This window comes from Rattus norvegicus, chromosome 2, assembly GCF_036323735.1.
Source record: "Rattus norvegicus strain BN/NHsdMcwi chromosome 2, GRCr8, whole genome shotgun sequence".
Lineage (NCBI taxonomy): Eukaryota > Metazoa > Chordata > Mammalia > Rodentia > Muridae > Rattus > Rattus norvegicus.
In genome coordinates this window covers 142,016,640-142,034,200 of record NC_086020.1, presented here as the reverse complement: position 1 = coordinate 142,034,200, position 17,561 = coordinate 142,016,640, and the positions used below count along the sequence as shown (strand labels likewise).

Genomic DNA, 17,561 nt, shown 5'->3' with positions numbered 1-17,561 from the left:
AGGTCTGTGGAATGTTCTGCATGTTCTAGCCACCCAATGATTCTCCAGTGTGGCTATGATGAAATCTATTACATCTCCATTCAGATAAGAAGGGCAGGAGAGGGTCAGCCTCCTGTGATGTGTTTTATTACCGTTTCAATTGCCTATAGGTCTATCCTCATCAAATGTCCTACCAAAGTTGCAAGGCAATTGGGAAAAATAGACTAATGCTATGGTTGACCTAGACCATAGGTCAAGCCAAATTCCATTCTTATTTCAAACGCAGCCACTTTGGGGTAAAGAAAGTTTTACTGGCCCTTAACTTCTGCATTGTCTATGTCTGTTGACAGGTTATCAGGGAGAAGTTGAACAGTAACAGCATGTAACATGTAACCTACAAACCTAGGAACATCTGCTATCTCACCTTTTACCAGAAAAAAAAAAAAAAACTTGCTCAGACCAGTTAGGAAAAACTGAACACAGTGCTAACTGGTTTCCATGAAGTGAAGGAGAAAGAGAAAGAAGTATGAAGATTTGGTAGTACCAACAGGATAATTTCTGTTTAAGTCACAGGGTCATTTTGAATATATAATTTTTTTAATCCTTTGTTTCTTCTTGAGTCAAGAGAATTTAGAAAGCTGGGAATTATGCAGATGTGCAGTATCAGGTGATTTCAGCACCATGATATATCATGAAAGCAGAACATAACTCCTTTAGGATTTGATACAGCACTCTACATAAAGTATTCTCCAGATCTTACATTCCTACTTTATTGTTACTCTTTTACCTCTTTCTCTTAGGTTCTTGCGTACACTGAAGGACTTCACGGGAAATGGATGTTCAGTGAAATCCGAGCTGTGTTTTCCAGGCGCTACCTTCTGCAGAACACTGCACTGGAGGTGTTTATGGCAAACCGAAGTACGTCTCTGAGGGAGCCTGAAAGATGTGCTTACCCTTGACCCTCATTTGCATGTCAGATACTGACTGATTCTTGTCTGTATTCTTGTTTGTGTGCTATCACCACAGCCAAGTATGTTTGAAGATGTTGGTTTCGGGTTCACTTGGACAAAACTGTAGAGCAGGCTAAACTTCCATGAAGCCTCATTGCCATTACAGATCAGCCACTGCAGGCCTTGAATACTGTGTCCTGAGGGGTAATCTCTCCTGTCGTTTGCTAAAGCCCTTTCTTTTCTTCTGCTGCAGCCTCTGTGATGTTTAATTTTCCTGACCAAGCAACAGTTAAAAAAGTTGTCTACAGCTTGCCTCGGGTTGGAGTGGGGACCAGCTATGGCTTGCCACAAGCCAGGTAATTATATCAAGCTATACATTATCGGTGGTTTGTTTGCATATATTAATTTCTAATATCAAGGACCTCTCTTGCTCTGTGGGTTATTTATGGGGAAGGACATTATGGATCCTACTGCACTGAATTTAAAGAATAGCTAGGGCAGACTTACTAAACATGTCTCCAATGATCACAATGATTACAGTCAAAGATAACATGTAAAGAAGACATCTTTAGCCAGGCAGTGGCAGCATACACCTTTAATCTACTCAAATCCACTGCACTCAGAAGGCAGAGACAGGCGGGTCTCTGTGAGTTGCAGGCCAGCCTGGTCTATACTATGAGTTCCAGGAAAAACAGGGGTAAACCTGGAAACCCTGTCTCAGAAAACCAAAAAGAAGTGGGAGGGGGGAGAGGAGGAAAAGGAAGAAAGAGAGAGAGAGAGAGAGAGAGAGAGAGAGAGAGAGAGACATCTTTCTAGTTAAAGTTATATAGTACTAGCATACCAAAAGCCTCTCAAGGTATTTATGTTAAGTACTAGGCAGTAGCATATAGATTATGGTTTCATAAATGCTAGATATAAATAACTGATTATTAAGTTAACAAGAGATCTTTGGAATTATTGAGAATAACAATTACTCATTACAGTATACTTTATCTCAAGTGACTTTAACTCAAAGAGATGACCTTACACCTCTAAAACAGTAGGAGTGTTTGCTCAGGGAGTTCCTGCATTCTAGAGCCTTTGGAAAATACACCTCTGTTTCCTTGCCACATACACCCTGAAGAAAAAGAAGATTATAGTAACAGTCTCTGAGTAGAAAGCCAATCAGCGTTGTGCACCACAAACTGTTAAACCCCAAAGATGAGCCCAGACCACTCCTGTGTGGAAGGCCAGTCTTTTTCCGTCTTCCCTGAGTAGATACCAGGCATCTAAAGACAGTGATTGTGTTTTATTTATGCTTCCTCACCTTGTAGCTCACAGCTCAGTGCACCATAGCGAAAAGCTTTCCTAAGTGCTCTCCAGCGAGAGTCCCCATGCTTTATGCTCTCTTCCACCTTCCAGTATACAGCAGTTTGTGGGCATGTGTGGACATGCTCGGGTATCCATGAGGAGAATGGCAAGATTAAACCAAGACATCAGTAGATAATGAAGCATGTATAAAAAATACAAGACAAAGAAAAATGCATTTAATCTATCAGAAACAATGAGAGCGGTTTGTAAGGCTTGTTCTCATTGATTGAATCTAAGCTGACGCATGGTTCTCACTGCTTCCTTCTCAAGTGCTCACAGATTAGACATTTAATCGTCAACAGTTTCTTCCAGGAATGAATGTTAAGAATGCACAAATAGGTCTGTCTCTCTCCTGGTTAAAAGTGAGCCCCCATCCCCCACCACACTCTCAGCATTTTACTCAATGACCATGATTCCTGAGAGACCACCTAAGGGCTTCCTTGGGGCATGGGTGAGTTCCTGTAATGCTTTTGAACCTGACCAAATATGATTTATTTGAAATAAACAACATCTTTCCTACTATATACATTACCTTTTATAGATAATCAGTTCTCTTTGACTTCTGAAAGACTACTTTTTTGGGTAGAAACATACTCAGTGGGTTTACCTTTTTTGTCACTTATTAAAGCCATGGTCTTGGAACACCAGGTTGGTGTCTTGGCTTGTTTTCTCCTTAAAGTCTCAACTTATTCTTGCTTTCCTAACAATATTCTTGCAAGCTCAGTTTTCATATTTCTAACACATGTAATCCTAGAAGTAACAAAAAAGGCTATGAGAACTATGTGTGATAAATTATATTCTCCACTGATGAAACGAGCCAGTTCAAGCCACCTTAAAATATATATGCAAAAAATATAAATGCAGGTTTGTTGGGAAGTGAGCCAGGCAGGAGAATTCACTGGCTGCAAAGGAGAAGGCCAGGGAAGTAGTACGGGGGGGGGGGGGGGGGGGGGGGCGGGGGAGGGGGGCGTGAGAAAGAGAGAAAGCATGAGCACACAGTGTGAAGGAAAAGGGAGAAGAGGGAGGAAGGGACCAAAATGTCTAGATTATATAGCAAAGAGCTTCTTGAGAAGGGTAGCCAAGTCCCTTCCCAAGTTCGAGGTTGGGGTCCAGGTATACCAGGTAGGGACTGAGGGAGTGGGTGGTGGGAGAACCTGGAGGTCAGGTCTGCTTTGGAATGTGAAATAATACCTTGTCCTGAGGTCTGAACCAAGCGTTAGGCCTAGACCTGCCGCCCATAAGCAGGGTAATAATAAGAGCGCCTTCCCTCTAGAAAGAACTCAGTATGCAGTGGCTGAAAGAATGGAAGAGAGCAGGCGGGAGTAATGACACTCTCATCTACCATAAAAAAGGGAAATTATCTGTGTGGAGGTGTTGAAAATTGAAATATCTTTTCAAACACAAAGTAAAGGTGCTTAATAACTGTAAGTGTGTGCATGCAATATATATGTGTACATGAGTGCGCACACCCACAGGTGAAGGTGCACAGGTGAGCACACAGACCCCTTCCCAGTCCCATAGGTTCCATGTGCCTGATGTGGAAGGGTAGAAAGTAGAATGATGCCATGCTCCTCCAAGCAGAAGTGCTTTGCTGTGTCCCAGTAGAATAACAAAGACTCTAGGAATCCATGCTGTGCTTTCTTGACACCTGCTCTGTCAGTATATACAAAATTAAGTCAGCTCTCAGGAATTTTCAGCTAAAGCCTTCAGACACTTAATTTTAAACAACAAAGCATTATTAAATTCAAAGGCAGCTGCCTTCCCCAAACAACTGACTTCAGCATCCCCTAGCCTAGACCAAGGCAAGCTCACCAAGGAGGTCACATTGCAAATCAGATTGTTGCTTAATAAGCAAGTTCAGGACAAAGGGGTGATTTCCATTAGAGTAGTATAGCCTCATGAATGCCTCTCTGACTGATTAATATTCACAGTGCGGTCCACTGAGCACTTCCTATTGTAAGGGACAGTTTGTGTCTTAATTATGACATGACTATTTCTCTTAAACCTTAAAGGATTCATGTTTTATAAAAAATATATATATATACATTCTATAAATAAAAAACTAAAAGAAGGAAAACTTAGATTTAGAGAACTGTGTCATTTCCCCCTTCCTTTCTTCATTCTCATTTTTCTCGTCTTCTGTCAAGGTGACTCATGTTGGTCTAAAAAACAGTCTTTTCACACTGGACACAAAAATTACTGGCAAACAAAAGCTCACATCCCACATGTGATACTGACTAATCTTCTATGCTTCCTTCAGGTCACAAGATCTCAAGGAAACTGGTTGTACTTAGAGTTGGTAGCCTTGCTATGTTACTTAACCCTTTTTATTTCTCAACTTCGACATTAGGTAGCCCTTATTTTCCATATTTCTTTGAGAAGACTAGGGTGTATATTTGGTATTTACCAGGCTCAAAAAAATTAAGAACTCTGTGAAGTATTAGTTTGGGTCCAGAAAAGTGAAGGTGGTAGGGTCGGTTTTAGTTTCAGTGCCTGAGAAACTGTACCTACCATGAGAGGTGTATGCCCTTTCAGAAACAGAAGCTACTTGGAGTAAACCACACAAAGGACTTCTGTGTCTCTTCATCAGAATTACAGTCCAAGTGGCTACTTTTAAGTTGTTACCTAAGTCATCTTGCTTTAGTTATAAGAGTACCTGATGCTGAGTAATATAGACAAAGCAGATTTTATTTAATTCAGTTTCAGAGGCTAATCATGCAAGATCAGGCCTCGTATATTCAGCCTGTGATGAGGGTTCCTTGGGGCAAGAAAGGAAAATGGCCAAAGATAGCCTGATTATAGCAGCCTGTTGTCTTGAGAACTTACTCACTCCCTAAGACCAGCATTAATTCCTCCTGAAGACAGTGCCCCTATGGCCTAGGACTTTCATGAGGCCCCTATTCTTGAAGATCCCACAACCTCAACACCAATACCCCCAGTGCATGAATCAGCAGTGGGCAGAACTGCTAGGTGTTTCTCCTGGTAAAGGAGCATTGGGGTGGGGGTGGAGGACCACTGCAACGTTGACAGCAACATGAATGTTAATAGCTTCAGGAACCAAGTTGCTTTAGCCTATGTTTCTAAATATACTAGGTTTCCCCTAACTCTCAAATAAATATTTTGAGCCTGGACTACACAATGAGGGTAACCTATTCTGCAAAGCTATGTTTATGTTCCTGGGCCCGTGTACTTTTTCAGAGTTCTCATTGTTTTGTTTTGTTTTGTTTTACATTACAGGTGGGTATTTCTCATGTGTACTTTGTGCTTCCTTTGTCCAGTGGCAGGCATGCTGCCACTGAGAAGTAAGGCTGATGCTTGAAGGCAGGCACCCGTGTAACTGTGAATTTGCTGTCATACAGTAGATTTCCTGTGTGGTTTAGTCCACCTTGATTTATTTTGAGCACAGTCATCACCATTGTTGTTCCTCTGTATTGTAGTTACCCATTTGCAACTATATTTTCACAGATAGAGCTGCTTCCAGACTTATCTTTCTCTATAATAGAATCCTCGAATAGAGCTGATTTCTACAGCTATTTTATAATCCACCCAAGAAGGCCAAGCCACAAATTATTGACTGATGTCAAACAATTATGTTAATTGCTACTGGACTTTTGACAGCTGTGACTCAGAGTGTTTTTCTGACCTGCTTACTTACCAGGAGGATATCACTGGCCACTCCGAGACAGCTGTATAAGTCTTCCAATATGACTCAGCGCTGGCAAAGAAGGGAAATCTCCAACTTTGAGTATTTGATGTTTCTCAACACAATAGCAGGTAGGTCTTGAGCTTTTCAGACCGTCTGAGTTGTGGGTGATATGACCTCATGGGATGTCTTGTTTTCACAGGCGCTCAGATGCAGTAGTAGGGTGAACATGGATGTATTTTTAATTGACTGTATCAGGAGCTGTGCAGCTGAGACCAAGATTTTAGATGCTTACCCTTGTCCATAAGGTTTATTAGAGTCAGAAAACTATTGCTAGAGTCTCTAAAAATAACTATGGGAAAGTATGACTTCATTACTTGGTCATTCTCAGCAGAAGCAGCCACACAGGAGAATAACAGACTCCTGCCCCTAGGGTGGATGTCAGCTGGGTTAGGCCATGATTGCCTTACAGCATCTTTTTTCTTAAAAGACTCAAGTAAGAATCAACCCAGATGGCCTTTCCTAACTGATGAGCACAGTCACTGTGCTTGTCAAGGAAGAGCACGCAGCAACTTGTTTTCTTCTTCCTGACCTGGTGGGGGATGGGTCAGTGGATGTCTGTGAAAACTGCTCCCTCTGCTTTTGCAGAAGTTGAGCTCCAAGGGCCCTGAGTCATTCTGATTCGCAGTCTGCTTCTCTGAGCTAGGCTATACCGAGCCCTGTGTTGGTGGGTGAGGAGTCTCAGCACTGGCATAGATGCCTGCACCATTCATTGCCTGTGGTTGTCAGTTCATTGGTTGTCAGTGCTCACAGAGAATGCAGCCCTGCTACTCCCTGAATCCCTGTTTGGTGAAGTGACCACATCGCTATTCTTTTAAATCTAGACATGTACATGTACATGTGGACACTACAGGCACTGGATTTTTGCTGGTCAACAAAAAGAATAAAGTTACATGTAGGTTTTTTCATTTTATTCATACATGCATATGTTAATATGTATATTCACATATAGCAAACTTGTATCTTAAAGAAGCTCGTTTCCTCCCTGAAAAGTAAATGACCTATGTAATACTACTAAATTAGTGTATCATTTGCACCTACAGATGAAATGACTAAAATGGCCATAAATGACTGGAAGGGAGATGACTTAGTTTCCTTGGCAGATATCCCTGAGCACTGACAGTTAGTTCTCAGACCCGACATATAGCAAAACCTGAGGCCGCATAGGTCCCATGAGCCCTGCCACATCCATGAGCCTCTCACATGATGTGAATGCCATGTGAGCAAATGCCACCCTTATCACCATACAAGAACATGCCAAGGGCAATGTGGCCTCAGGGCAGGACAAACAGCGGTACAGCTTCTGGACAGGCACATCTATTAAAGTACTTGTGGTCCTGTTTGAACTATGGACATTGAACTCACAGTTGCAGAGAGCCAGTGCTTCTTAGATAAACACATGACTTCACAGCATAAACTCCCACCAAAAAGAACAGAGCTAGAGCTTCTACACCAGTCATCTGAGTGTCCCAAAAAGAAGAGGACCAGAACCCCACACAGGCTACCTGTGTGTCCCAAAAAGAAGCTAGGCTTGGAGGCTCCCCACCTTTGCAGGTTTAATCTTTCAAAAGAAATGTGTAACATGGTAACATTTTGTGGCACTTGGCATGTTTGGTTCTATGTCATATGCTATGCTGCTGCTGCATTTAACGTTTGTTGCTTTTAATATTCTATTGCATGCTTTTGACCACAAAGATAGCCTCCTGTGTGTTTAGTGATCTAGAATGTAGATGTCTTTTTAGTAGTTCTCCTAGAGATATTAGTTAAATTTTCAGCAGGCTCCTAAGCTGTATTTCTCTTGTATGTTATGTTATGTTATTGTTATGTTGTGTGTGCATGTCTGATGTCTGTACAGGTGTATGCACATGGTGTCCAGCTGTATCACTCTCCACAGTACTAATTTGAGACAGGTTCTTATTTAAACCAAAACCATGCTAGGCTGGCAGCCAGTAAGCCCTTCCTTCCCCCACTTCTCGGGCAGATACCAGTGACCTCCTTAGCTTTCACATGGAGTCTATGGATGGATGTAAGCTCAGTCCCTTGTGCTTAAGCAACAAAAGCTCTTAACCACTAAGCCACCTCCTCAGCCCTGTTTCACTCATTTTTAAACTCAAAAATGAATCAATTTTAATCACTCTTACATGATATAAACAGGTTTACTCAGTTTTACATTCATTTTTTATTTTTGTAAACATAATTTACTGTATTCCAGATTATTAATTCTTTACTTATTAAATTCATGTCTTTATTATATTAAGAGGTATTTCAAATTATTAAATTTTATGTTTACACACACACACACACACACATATATATATATATAAAATTATTTGCCTGATGGTTGAAGGATAATCTTGCCTTTCTGTTGTTTGTAGTATTTTTCTGTATTCTGTGTTAATTTCTTCCTTATTGAGGGATGTGTTGAGTAAGAGCAGTATGTACTAGGGATGCAGCTAATGCCAAGCACACACAGGTGCAGTGTCTGCTGGGGATATAGCCAATGGTAGAGTGCTTGCCCAGAACATGCAAGGCCTGGAGTATCGTTACCCTTGTAGCAAGGTGGGAGAAGTCACAGATTCATTATCTCCCAGCAGATGGACTTGATTTTTAACTCGACTAAGCTAGCTGTTTGGAGCTAAAGAGCAGGGTGCAGTACTTCACCTCTAGCTCAGTTTCTAGCCCAGCAGTTCTTCATGTGGTGGTTATTCTGTTCTAAGTTAGAATGGGCTATACCCTAGGCATAGCCTAGGTTTGCTGTTTTACAGACGTAGTTTCTGTCCTTGCTGATGCCCGTGATGAATGAGTATCAGCATATTCCAATGCTGTGATACAGGACACCCCCCCAAAACCACACCATGCCTGTTGCTTTCGGGGAGTCGCTTTGTTAGACTAAGTCTGGATGTTTCATCTATATCTGGATAGAGATAACTTTATAGTCCCTTCTACAAGTTATACTTGAAGCCAAGTGAGGCTCATGCCTGCAATCCCAGAACTTGGATAGCTTCAGCAGGAGGATGGCGAGTTTAAGTGCAGACCGAATTACCTTTATGTAAATACACACACACACACACACACACACACACACACACACACACACACACACACTATAGTATTTTTAAGGGCAATGTGGAATACATATTGAGATTCTCTTAGAAAAGTGAGCAAAGGGGAAATGAAAGTGAATGTGACAAGTTACACATAAGCAGCACAGAGACCAGTGTGCCTGCTTTTGCTTCAGGTCTTAGAAACTTTGTGTTTCTAAGCCAGAGTTTGCAGACAGAAAGAGGAAGAGGAAGTGTGATTTGGATGGGAGTAATAGCAGTGGGGTGGCCAGTACAGAGGAAAGTAAGGGACTGAGTGTGTGTCATGAAAAAATACAAGACGTCTTAGCTCCCTGTGCCCACTCTTCTCAGAGTGAGGCCCAGCCAACAGCACCTGCACCACCCGTGGGCCTGTGACAGATGCCCCTGTTCCTCTGCAGATGAACAGGGTTAGAATGTGCACCGGACACAACAGCCTCAAGGCAGGTCTCCGGCAGCACATTTGCTCTAGCTATCTCAAAACCAGTCTCCATAGTAAGCTTTCATGTAAGACATTTAGAATGCCAGGCATGGTTCTGTACATCTCTTTGTGTGTGCACATAGACAAGTGCAGGTGTGTGCATGTGTTCATGTGAAGAGTACAGACATGTGGGATCTAGAGGTCAACCTTACAGTGTCATTCTTGGTCAGGGCGCTCTATGAATCTGCCTTCGCCATCTCTCTGGCAATGTGATTACAAGTGCACAGCGCACACCCAGCTTTTTCTTATATGGTTGCTAAGTATAAAACTGATGATGTCATGCTTAAGTATCTAGTGCTTTACCAAATGAGGTATCTTTCCAGCTCCAGAAGCATTTGGGGTGCTGTGGCAAGAATATTTCAAGTTCTAGGATAATCTGGGCTGCAGTGCAAAACCCATCTCTTTAAAAAAAAAAAAAAAAAAGCCACACCCGCGGATCCCGGCCCGCAGCAGCTCTCTGCCCCCAGACCCTGTGAGAGAGAGGCCCAACCGCCTGGTCAGGTGGGCACTCCTGAGGCTGCAGAGCTGAAGAGACCACCAACACTGCTCACCCCTGCCCACATCCCTGGCCCAAGAGGAAACTGTATAAGGCCTCTGGGCTCCCGTGGGGGAGGGTCCAGGAGCGGCAGGACCCCTGTGCCTGAGACACCACCAGAACCAGAAGGAAACAGACCGGATAAACAGTTCTCTGCACCCAAATCCCGTGGGAGGGAGAGCTGAACCTTCAGAGAAGCAGACAAGCCTGGGAAACCAGAAGAGACTGCTCTCTGCACACACATCTCGGACGCCAGAGGAAAAAGCCAAAGACCATCTGAAACCCTGGTGCACTGAAGCTCCCGGAAACGGCGGCACAGGTCTTCCTGGTTGCTGCCGCTGCAGAGAGCCCGTGGGTAGCACCCCACGAGCGAACTTGAGCCTCAGGACCACAGGTAAGACCAACTTTTCTGCTGCAAGAAAGCTGCCTGGTGAACTCAAGACACAGGCCCACAGGAACAGCTGAAGACCTGTAGAGAGGAAAAACCACACGTCGGAAAGCAGAACACTCTGTCCCCATAACTGACTGAAAGAGAGGAAAACAGGTCTACAGCACTCCTGACACACAGGCTTATAGGACAGTCTAGCCACTGTCAGAAATAGCAGAACAAAGTAACACTAGAGATAATCTGATGGCGAGAGGCAAGCGCAGGAACCCAAGCAACAGAAACCAAGACTACATGGCACCATCGGAGCCCAATTCTCCCATCAAAACAAACATGGAATATCCAAACACACCAGAAAAGCAAGAACTAGTTCCAAAATCATTTTTGATCATGATGCTGGAGGACTTCAAGAAAGACGTGAAGAACTCCCTTAGAGAACAAGTAGAAGCCTACAGAGAGGAATCGCAAAAATGCCTGAAAGAATCGCAAAAATGCCTGAAAGAATTCCAGGAAAACATAAATAAACAAGTAGAAGCCCATAGAGAGGAGACACAAAAATCCCTGAAAGAATTCCAGGAAAACATAAATAAACAAGTAGAAGCCCATAGAGAGGAGACACAAAAATCCCTGAAAGAATTCCAGGAAAACACAATCAAACAGTTGAAGGAATTAAAAATGGAAATAGAAGCAATCAAGAAAGAACACATGGAAACAACCCTGGATATAGAAAACCAAAAGAAGAGACAAGGAGCTGTAGATACAAGCTTCACCAACAGAGTACAAGAGATGGAAGAGAGAATCTCAGGAGCAGAAGATTCCATAGAAATCATTGACTCAACTGTCAAAGATAATGTAAAGCGGAAAAAGCTACTGGTCCAAAACATACAGGAAATCCAGGACTCAATGAGAAGATCAAACCTAAGGATAATAGGTATAGAAGAGAGTGAAGACTCCCAGCTCAAAGGACCAGTAAATATCTTCAACAAAATCATAGAAGAAAACTTCCCTAACCTAAAAAAAGAGATACCCATAGACATACAAGAAGCCTACAGAACTCCAAATAGATTGGACCAGAAAAGAAACACCTCCCGTCACATAATTGTCAAAACACCAAACGCACAAAATAAAGAAAGAATATTAAAAGCAGTAAGGGAAAAAGGTCAAGTAACATATAAAGGGAGACCTATCAGAATCACACCAGACTTCTCGCCAGAAACTATGAAGGCCAGAAGATCCTGGACTGATGTCATACAGACCCTAAGAGAACACAAATGCCAGCCCAGGTTACTGTATCCAGCAAAACTCTCAATTAACATTGATGGAGAAACCAAGACATTCCATGACAAAACCAAATTTATACAATATCTTTCCACAAATCCAGCACTACAAAGGATAATAAATGGTAAAGCCCAACATAAGGAGGCAAGCTATACCCTAGAAGAAGCAAGAAACTAATCGTCTTGGCAACAAAACAAAGAGAATGAAAGCACACAAACATAACCTTACATCCAAATATGAATATAACGGGAAGCAATAATCACTATTCCTTAATATCTCTCAACACCAATGGCCTCAACTCCCCAATAAAAAGACATAGATTAACAAACTGGATACGCAACGAGGACCCTGCATTCTGCTGCCTACAGGAAACACACCTCAGAGACAAAGACAGACACTACCTCAGAGTGAAAGGCTGGAAAACAACTTTCCAAGCAAATGGTCAGAAGAAGCAAGCTGGAGTAGCCATTCTAATATCAAATAAAATCAATTTCCAACTAAAAGTCATCAAAAAAGATAAGGAAGGACACTTCATATTCATCAAAGGAAAAATCAACCAAGATGAACTCTCAATCCTAAATATCTATGCCCCAAATACAAGGGCACCAACATACGTAAAAGAAACCTCACTAAAGCTCAAAGCACACATTGCACCTCACACAATAATAGTGGGAGATTTCAACACACCACTCTCATCAATGGACAGATCATGGAAACAGAAATTAAACAGTGATGTCGACAGACTAAGAGAAGTCATGAGCCAAATGGACTTAACGGATATTTATAGAACATTCTATCCTAAAGCAAAAGGATATACCTTCTTCTCAGCTCCTCATGGTACTTTCTCCAAAATTGACCATATAATTGGTCAAAAAACGGGCCTCAACAGGTACAGAAAGATAGAAATAATCCCATGCGTGCTATCGGACCACCACGGCCTAAAACTGGTCTTCAATAACAATAAGGGAAGAATGCCCACATATACGTGGAAATTGAACAATGCTCTACTCAATGATAACCTGGTCAAGGAAGAAATAAAGAAAGAAATTAAAAACTTTTTAGAATTTAATGAAAATGAAGATACAACATACCCAAACTTATGGGACACAATGAAAGCTGTGCTAAGAGGAAAACTCATAGCGCTGAGTGCTTGCAGAAAGAAACAGGAAAGAGCATATGTCAGCAGCTTGACAGCACACCTAAAAGCTCTAGAACAAAAAGAAGCAAATACACCCAGGAGGAGTAGAAGGCAGGAAATAATCAAACTCAGAGCTGAAATCAACCAAGTAGAAACAAAAAGGACCATAGAAAGAATCAACAGAACCAAAAGTTGGTTCTTTGAGAAAATCAACAAGATAGATAAACCCTTAGCCAGACTAACGAGAGGACACAGAGAGTGCGTCCAAATTAACAAAATCAGAAATGAAAAGGGAGACATAACTACAGATTCAGAGGAAATTCAAAAAATCATCAGATCTTACTATAAAAACCTATATTCAACAAAACTTGAAAATCTTCAGAAAATGGACAATTTCCTAGACAGATACCAGGTATCGAAGTTAAATCAGGAACAGATAAACCAGTTAAACAACCCCATAACTCCTAAGGAAATAGAAGCAGTCATTAAAGGTCTCCCAACCAAAAAGAGCCCAGGTCCAGACGGGTTTAGTGCAGAATTCTATCAAACCTTCATAGAAGACCTCATACCAATATTATCCAAACTATTCCACAAAATTGAAACAGATGGATCACTACCGAATTCCTTCTACGAAGCCACAATTACTCTTATACCTAAACCACACAAAGACACAACAAAGAAAGAGAACTTCAGACCAATTTCCCTTATGAATATCGATGCAAAAATACTCAATAAAATTCTGGCAAACCGAATTCAAGAGCACATCAAAACAATCATCCACCATGATCAAGTAGGCTTCATCCCAGGCATGCAGGGATGGTTTAATATACGGAAAACCATCAACGTGATCCATTATATAAACAAACTGAAAGAACAGAACCACATGATCATTTCATTAGATGCTGAGAAAGCATTTGACAAAATTCAACACCCCTTCATTATAAAAGTCCTGGAAAGAATAGGAATTCAAGGCCCATACCTAAACATAGTAAAAGCCATATACAGCAAACCAGTTGCTAACATTAAACTAAATGGAGAGAAACTTGAAGCAATCCCACTAAAATCAGGGACTAGACAAGGCTGCCCACTCTCTCCCTACTTATTCAATATAGTTCTTGAAGTTCTAGCCAGAGCAATCAGACAACAAAAGGAGATCAAGGGGATACAGATCGGAAAAGAAGAGGTCAAAATATCACTATTTGCAGATGACATGATAGTATATTTAAGTGATCCCAAAAGTTCCACCAGAGAACTACTAAAGCTGATAAACAACTTCAGCAAAGTGGCTGGGTATAAAATTAACTCAAATAAATCAGTTGCCTTCCTCTATACAAAAGAGAAACAAGCCGAGAAAGAAATTAGGGAAACGACACCCTTCATAATAGACCCAAATAATATAAAGTACCTCGGTGTGACTTTAACCAAGCAAGTAAAAGATCTGTACAATAAGAACTTCAAGACACTGAGGAAAGAAATTGAAGAAGACCTCAGAAGATGGAAAGATCTCCCATGCTCATGGATTGGCAGGATTAATTTAGTAAAAATGGCCATTTTACCAAAAGCAATCTACAGATTCAATGCAATCCCCATCAAAATACCAATCCAATTCTTCAAAGAGTTAGACAGAACAATTTGCAAATTCATCTGGAATAACAAAAAACCCAGGATAGCTAAAGCTATCCTCAACAATAAAAGGACTTCAGGGGGAATCACTATCCCTGAACTCAAACAGTATTACAGAGCAATAGTGATAAAAACTGCATGGTATTGGTACAGAGACAGACAGATAGACCAATGGAATAGAATTGAAGACCCAGAAATGAACCCACACACCTATGGTCACTTGATTTTTGACAAAGGAGCCAAAACCATCCAATGGAAAAAAGATAGCATTTTCAGCAAATGGTGCTGGTTCAACTGGAGGTCAACATGTAGAAGAATGCAGATCGATCCATGCTTATCACCCTGTACAAAGCTTAAGTCCAAGTGGATCAAGGACCTCCACATCAAACCAGACACACTCAAACTAATAGAAGAAAAACTAGGGAAGCATCTGGAACACATGGGCACTGGAAAAAATTTCCTGAACAAAACACCAATGGCTTACGCTCTAAGATCAAGAATTGACAAATGGGATCTCATAAAACTGCAAAGCTTCTGTAAGGCAAAGGACACTGTGGTTAGGACAAAACGGCAACCAATAGATTGGGAAAAGATCTTTACCAATCCTACAACAGATAGAGGCCTTATATCCAAAATATACAAAGAACTCAAGAAGTTAGACCGCAGGGAAACAAATAACCCTATTAAAAATGGGGTTCAGAGCTAAACAAAGAATTCACAGCTGAGGAATGCCGAATGGCTGAGAAACACCTAAAGAAATGTTCAACATCTTTAGTCATAAGGGAAATGCAAATCAAAACAACCCTGAGATTTCACCTCACACCAGTGAGAATGGCTAAGATCAAAAACTCAGGTGACAGCAGATGCTGGCGAGGATGTGGAGAAAGAGGAACACTCCTCCATTGTTGGTGGGATTGCAGACTGGTAAAACCATTCTGGAAATCAGTCTGGAGGTTCCTCAGAAAATTGGACATTGAACTGCCTGAGGATCCAGCTATACCTCTCTTGGGCATATACCCAAAAGATGCCTCAACATATAAAAGAGACACGTGCTCCACTATGTTCATCGCAGCCTTATTTATAATAGCCAGAAAATGGAAAGAACCCAGATGCCCTTCAACAGAGGAATGGATACAGAAAATGTGGTACATCTACACAATGGAATATTACTCAGCTATCAAAAACAACGACTTTATGAAATTCGTAGGCAAATGGTTGGAACTGGAAAATATCATCCTGAGTGAGCTAACCCAATCACAGAAAGACATACATGGTATGCACTCATTGATAAGTGGCTATTAGCCCAAATGCTTGAATTACCCTAGATCCCTAGAACAAATGAAACTCAAGACAGATGATCAAAATGTGAATGCTTCACTCCTTCTTTAAAAGGGAAACAAGAATACCCTTGGCAGGGAATAGAGAGGCAAAGATTAAAACAGAGACTGAAGGAACACCCATTCAGAGCCTGCCCCACAGGTGGCCCATACATATACAGCCACCCAATTGGACAAGATGGATGAAGCAAAGAAGTGCAGACCGACAGGAGCCGGATGTAGATCGCTCCAGAGAGACACAGCCAGAATACAGCAAATACAGAGGCGAATGCCAGCAGCAAACCACTGAACTGAGCATAGGTCCCCCGTTGAAGGAATCAGAGAAAGAACTGGAAGAGCTTGAAGGGGCTCGAGACCCCAAAAGTACAACAATGTCAAGCAACCAGAGCTTCCAGGGACTAAGCCACTACCTAAAGACTATACATGGACTGACCCTGGACTCTGACCCCATAGGTAGCAATGAATATCCTAGTAAGAGCACCAGTGGAAGGGGAAGCCCTGGGTCCTGCTAAGACTGAACCCCCAGTGAACTAGACTATGGGGGGAGGGCGGCAATGGGGGGAGGGGGGAGGGGATGTTTGCCCGGAAACCGGGAAAGGGAATAACACTTGAAATGTATATAAGAAATACTCAAGTTAATAAAAAAAATAATAATAAAAAAAATTAAATAAAAAAAAAAAGATAGAGCCCACAGAAAAAAGCAAGCCATTTCCAGCTGTTGCGTGTAATTAAAGACTAGAGGGAGATACAGACTACTCAAAGAAGGTTTAAAGGAACCTTCAAGGATTATGGTAGATGGAAAAAATGCTTAAAAGTAGAATAATAGTGGGAGAGGTTTATGAATTCACTGGGATTATGGACATGGGGTCCCTGCAACTAAGCTAAGGAACAGAATCAGAGTCTAATGTGAAATGACCTTTCAAGTTTGATACGTTTGATAAAAGTAGGTCAGTGTGGCTTTATAAATTTCAGACTTTTTCATTTTGTTTGTAATGTTCACTCAGGTTTATCTTCTATGCTCTAAAATAGCTTGCCTGAATTATGCAATCCATTGCATGGCCCATTGTGTGGTGGTCACTTCTTAATGTCCTTCTGACCTTACAATTTTCCTTTTTCATTTCTAGGAGCTTGAAAACACTGAGATTAGAACTCTGTAACAGCTGCTTCATAGAGCCGTGCACGGCATTGGGCATAGTGGACTTCCCCTAACATGATAAACGTCCTGTATGCACACACAGATACTCACAGGTGCATATTTACTAGAGAAGTTGCCAAATATTCTGAAAGCATGGCTTTCAAAGAAATTATGTAAAGCCCAATAATGTGTTCAGTCTTTGTCCTATCTAAATTTAGCAAATATTCACTAAGATTGGAAACGTTAATTAAGAATCAAGTTGTGCCTAAGCCTAGCTGTGTCTTAGCTGCAAATCTTGGTAGTTTAGTCTCCTCTCACCCCGCATATTGTGCCACTGCCTGCAGCACTCACAGGTTCTGCAGTGCCTTTCCTGCCGCGCTAGGTTACTGGGAAACTGTCTGTGCCCTAACCCTCCCACCACACTCTTCAAGTGCAGGATTGCAAACACAGTGTTCTTTAAAGGTTTAACTTTTAAAATGAATTGGAATCCAGCTTAGAATCGTGGAATAATATATTTATTTTTAATATTTAAGATAGTTTTAAAAAATATTATAGTAGGTTGTGTGACATAATCTTAATGCTTCTTG

General features: G+C 41.5%; 1 protein-coding gene across 8 annotated transcripts in view; it reads left to right on the top strand.

Annotated features, from left to right (window-relative positions):
* Positions 1–17,561, top strand: part of Nbea (neurobeachin) — a 559,026-nt gene that overhangs the window by 454,972 nt on the left and 86,493 nt on the right. For all 8 annotated transcript variants that reach the window (NM_001427608.1, XM_063282102.1, XM_063282100.1 and 5 more), the window contains 3 exons: positions 780–897; positions 1,183–1,285; positions 5,938–6,053. In NM_001427608.1, the coding sequence (NP_001414537.1) occupies positions 780–897; positions 1,183–1,285; positions 5,938–6,053 (337 nt within the window). The remainder of the gene's footprint in view (positions 1–779; positions 898–1,182; positions 1,286–5,937; positions 6,054–17,561) is intronic.